The sequence below is a fragment of the Limulus polyphemus genome, unplaced genomic scaffold (genome assembly GCF_000517525.1).
Source record: "Limulus polyphemus unplaced genomic scaffold, Limulus_polyphemus-2.1.2 Scaffold184, whole genome shotgun sequence".
Taxonomy (NCBI): Eukaryota; Metazoa; Arthropoda; class Merostomata; order Xiphosura; family Limulidae; genus Limulus; species Limulus polyphemus.
The window spans coordinates 457,539-463,148 of NW_013665794.1; the positions used below are offsets into that span (position 1 = coordinate 457,539).

Here is a 5,610-nt window from a genome sequence, read left to right on the forward strand (position 1 = left end):
TTCTAAGCGATAATCTCTCACCTTCCTCATGTGGTTTCTCCTATTGTTGGGATCTTCTGGGTCATGATACGGCTTTGTCACAGGTTTGTTGGCTGTCCACTTATCTCAGGGTGTTCCATTTAGCCCTTCTTTTCAACCATATCCCAGGCACTTTCGAATTATGTGTGGAATCCCTGCATCATCACACTATCTTTTTCTTTTTGGGTTTCTTGTTGATTGCAGTCAGAATCATGACAAGCTCTATTCCTGTTTCCCATCCTAGTCCCCTCAGTTCTTACCTATTCCTTCTTCCAGGGTTCCGAATTTTGTTGTTTTCTGCAACATAGATCGGCATGATGACGACAGTACCGGTGACTACCAGGGGGGTTCCAGTCCAGTGGAAGCTCGACTGTGTGACTTTGTTGTCCTGTGGCAATATTTCATCACAGTTCTGTAGGTTAATTGGATTCCCTGGGATGGACTTGGCCTCCAACCCCTTTCCCCTCTTCCTTTGTCACAGATACCCATTCCTTCTCTCTACCTCAGGATCCCATTCCCAGCCAGCATCAGGCAGAGGCTGTTCAAGAACTTTTGTTTCAACATGCCTTTGAAACTGTGAATTATTTTTCACAGATTTTATTCCAAGATGTTGGTTGTTCCCATGACAACTGGAGACTGGTGGTCTGTCATAGAGTGTCCTGCATCATTCCTTTTCTTAATTTCTCTCATTTTACCATGGAGTTGTATCTCACCCTCAGGTGGGCATTTTCTCCACGTTTATAGATGACCGAGATGGATGACGTAACTGTTTACTTACATATAATGTTAACTTGGTTGTCTTGATGATAACTTTGGTTGGACCTTTGAGGGGTGATTTATCAGCTCTGCATACTACCCTTTGGTCTTGCTTCAGCTTCGTATGTTTTTGTCAAGTAGTTCAAGCTTTTCTTTGATCGACTTCATTGGAGCTTTCAGTTCCACACTCATTCTGCTCCCTCTTTTACAGCTCACAAGGTTCTATTGTTTTTGGGGATGTAGTCTTCCATTGGTACACTTATCCTCTTGGGTCAGGCTCATATGTGAGCTCTTCACCACTAATGGTCTCTTGCACAGGTTCCTTTGCAGGCTCTTACTACTCTTCCTACCATAGTCTGCAATCTGCATTGGTGGATGGACGTACCCTACACATCGGCTGGTGTCCTGCTTTCTCCTCCTAGTTTAATTTACATCTTTTTATGGACACTTGCCTTTAAGGATTGGGGGGTGTGGGTCGCTCACTGGGAAGCTTCAAGGTGTTGGTTTATGGCCAAGAAGTTTTTTCAAATCCATGCTGGAGCCTCTTGCAGTTTGTCGGGCCTTGGATTGTTTCCTCCATTGGGTCAGACATCATCTAGTCATGATTCATCCTGATAATTCCACAGTAGTTGCTTACCTCAGTTACAGGGTGGCACCCATTCTTAATCCCTATGTTTTCACACATTGGACCTTCTTTTCTGGACCATGTGCAGGATATCCATATCATGGCGTGTTAGGTTCTGGGTGCTTCCCATCATGTTGCAGATCATCCTTCCCATTCAGACAGACTCTATCTGATGGAATGGTCTCTTGATCCTGTGGTTATTCAGTGGCTTTGCCTTCATTGGGGTATTCCTCACATCAATGCATTTGTCATATCCCTCAACCACAAACTCCCTCTGTTTTGCTCTCAAATCCCTCATCCACTTACCCTGACTGTCGATGCCTTCAGTCAGGATTGGATCGATAAATTCCTAGATGTTATCCTCCCATTCGACTCCTTCTCCAGGGGATTTAGATCATCCATCCTTTTGATTGCTTCTTACTGGGCAGCTCTGTTGTAGTTTCCACGCATTCTCCAGTTCCACCATACCCCTCTTCTACTCCTTCCTCTGTCTCCTTCCCTTCTTCAACAAACTCGGTCATCGGTGCTTCATCCCATTCTTCCTGTCCTCTGTCTTTATGCTTGGTTTTTATCCAGTCCTTCAGGAGGAGATCAGGATTATCCCAAAGTGTAACTTCCCTTCTTGCCCATTCCATCAGCCCTTTCTCCATGGAACTTTATTAGTGTCAATGGAACGTTTTCTGCCATTGGTCTCTGGGCTGGGGACTTATGGCTGTTTGGCCCACTGTTACTCACATTGCGGAATTCTTACTTGGCTTTTTCAATGGGGTTCCTCTGTCTCCTTGATTTCCAGTTATCGAGTGACTTTCTCTCACACCTACCATTTTTTCCCAATACCATCATGTTTTCCTCTCCTACACTTACCCTGTTGTTCTGTTCTTACCAGATTAGTTGTTCTCCATGGCGGGCTGCTCTTCTGTACTGGGATATCCATGTATTCCTCCATTTGAACCAATTTTTACATGCTCCTTGTCTCACTTTTCCTTTCAGACTTATTTCCTTCTCTTATTGGCCAGTGGGTATTGGTAGTTGGATTTGTTTGTCATTGATGTTTCACGTACTCTATCTTCATACATATCTTCTGCTTTTCCACATCGTTCTTTCCTCCATCAAACCTCAGCAGTGCGGGAGGGTACCTCCTCCTTTCTGCTGATTTCCTTTTTTTCCATTTCCTACCTTGTCCTAGGCCTGATCCGAATAGCCTTCTATGCCCTGTACATGCTCTTCAGTGTTGTATGCACGGCTTCCATCTGTGGTGCACATTCCCACTTCCATATTCCCATGGTAACTGTCCTCTGTTTGTGATCTTTCTCCTCCTACCCTCACTAATTGAGTTTGGCTTTTGTTTTGTTTGGCTTATTCCTCTCATGTCCTTCTGTACTTTGTTCCAAGTGTCTTTTCATCAAATCTGACACCTTATCTTTTCTCTGACATCTCATCTTCATCTTCTTTTAGAGGAAATTCTTCAGTAGGGCATGTGGACTACACGTAATTCATTCATCTTCCATTATTTATTTTATATTGTGCTTTCTTCTTCGTCTTCTGCTTGTGGCCATTTTTCATGATTTGGTGCGACTTTGACTGGATAAGTTTATATTGATACTTTTCCTTTCAGAGGTCTTTCTTTTATTTCCTATCTTATGGATCCCACTGTGTGGCAAATGGTGCTTGACCAGGTATGCTATTTACTTGAAATTCATACTGTCCAGCCATGTTGATTCACACTTTACATTCCATGGCTTTGCAATGCTCACTGTGGAAATGGGTGTTCCACAAGATTGCTTGTAGGTGAATAATCTTGCAATATTATTGCTTCATAAACATGCCCATTTCGGGCATGGACTGCTTGGGCAAAGCAGAAGAGGAGAGCTGCCCATCCCTGCCATGCCCGTAGTAAATAGCTTGGTATGGTATGCTTTTCAGAATAGAGTTTCATGGTCACCCATTGCACTGTCTCCGGTGATGACGTTCCTCTGGACTCTCCACCACTTTTTCACCCTCCTTCCTTCTAGTGGAGTATGGGAGTCCTTACCACTTTCCAGTTCCAAGCCACTGGGGTGGTTGACCATGGAGGCACCCTCCTGAATAGGTTCCACATAAAGATGGCTATAACCATTCAGTGCAGAGTAGGGAAGTGGTGTTCTGCGGGTGTAGTTGATGTGCTATTGTCCTATCTGTGAGACATCAAAATGTAGTTCACCCCTTAGATTGGGAGCTCTCATCGTACCCTCACATGGATGTTGGTACCCCGCAAGCAGATTTTGGATTTAGAGTAGAACCAAGCAACATAAGTCCTCACATATGTTTTGGGTTGTCTGTCCTCCTCCCTCAATTTCCTCCGTCTGTGTTGTGAGTCACAGAGGTGGTATGTGAGATTGTTCCAGTTCTGTCCTTTTGCTATCCCTTGTCCTATCTTCTTATGGAGATGTTATTGCCATTTAGATGATCCTGGTCTGTTTCATGGTTGGGGTAGTTGATTGCATATGGTAGACATCCTTTCAATACCAGATGTCATGTTCTCGAATCAATAGCCTAGAGCTAATACTTGTGTTATACCCAAGAGTTAGAGTGGTTCTCAATCCCCCGGTTTCTTGGATTTGTAGTGAAGATGGTATGATCCCCATCCTACCCTAGCATGGATGTCAGTACCCTGCAGGCAGGTTTTGGATGTAGTTGACTTACCTAGTATGGTCCGTCGCACCCTAGCCACTGTACATCTAGGGGCACATCCTTTGTTTTACCCACTTTTCTATTTGTGGGATTGAGTTACATTATATTTATATAGCCAGGATCACTGTTCTGCCACAGTTCTTTCCCACTTGGATGTGCTCCTCTCATTTTCTGCCCTTATCTCCTACAAATTTCACAGATGGGTGAAGAGTATACCTGGCCCAGAAGTGGTGTGGTTCCCCTCATCTGGTCTTCAGATCTGACTCTCTCATTTTCAGAGGTATCTTTCAGACACGTCTTAGGGGGGGGGGGGTACTTCTTCTCCAGTTTCCTCTGGTGCTTACATCTTCTGCCAAACATCGAAATGATGGTTTGGTAGGGGGAGTACATAGAAGGAGTCACATGCGTCACGTCATGATCATTTTGGTGGAGAAGTGACGCATGATGATTTGAATGAGACACATCTTGGAATCTTTGGGGAAGCAGAAGGCTTGTGGCATGCGTAAAGAAAATATTCGAATATAGAGGGCAGCACTGAACTAGAATATCTAATCTTGTGTCAGGAGGTAAGTACCTATTGGAAATACATTTTCAGTATAGGAAAATTATAACTTTCAATATTAAGAGTTTGAAATTGTGAAGAACAGATTGATAAATAGTGGTAATATCAGTAACCTCATTACCTTTTTTGTGACTCACAATTTTTAGTAGGTACTTGAAGATACAGCCTTGTACATTTACACTTTAATTTTTTTCAAGCTTTTATTACAGACTATAGCACAAATTTACAATGATTTTCTTTATACTTCAACATATACTTAGTTATATATTATAAGAAAAATCCCAATATCATACCATTTTGTTGTTGCTTTGTAGCCTTTATCACATATTTATTGCCAGTGTATTAAGTTTATTCTCATACTTAAAAAAGTGCTCAGGTCACCATTGAAATCACAGTTTACAAATAAATTTACACTGAAATTATTGTACTTTTGAAAAGAAGAATGAAATGTAATCTTTCATTTTTCCCATTCTGAAAATTTTATGCATTTTTAATTGTTATGGTATGTACTAATTTTTATTTTATTATTTTACCAAATTCTAAGGTAAATAAAATATTTTGGATGAATATCTTGAAATTGCTTTGAATTTACCATTGTTTTCACTTCAATAGAAATGAATTTATCCAGCTTGCAATATATACTCTCACATACCCTTGTTCTTAAATGTAATTATATAATGAAAATTTTAGGTCAAAAGAATTAAAAAATATGAAAAGGAATTTGCAGCAATGAGAGAAGAACAGAAACAGGAAGAAGATCCAGTAGAGAGGTTAAAGGTAGGAGATGAAATTATTGTTATATTAGTTGCAGTTGTAAATTAGATAGGGTCATGCAGATGTCTAAAAGAAATTGTTTACAAAACGTCAGAGGCAGAAGTAGACTGCATTGTGTGTATTGAGTTTATTGTATCTGGAATGTGGTATACTTGCAAAGAGAAAGCTTAATAAATAGTTATTCTTCAGTACTGTTCTTTATGGA

The 5,610-nt window shown here is 41.2% G+C and overlaps 1 protein-coding gene across 1 annotated transcript in view; it reads left to right on the plus strand.

The window, feature by feature from the left end:
- LOC106478143 (rab GTPase-activating protein 1-like) overlaps positions 1–5,610 on the plus strand; it is a 59,901-nt gene that overhangs the window by 27,023 nt on the left and 27,268 nt on the right. The window contains exon 9 of the mRNA XM_013938661.2: positions 5,322–5,408. Within this exon, the coding sequence (XP_013794115.2) occupies positions 5,322–5,408 (87 nt within the window). The remainder of the gene's footprint in view (positions 1–5,321; positions 5,409–5,610) is intronic.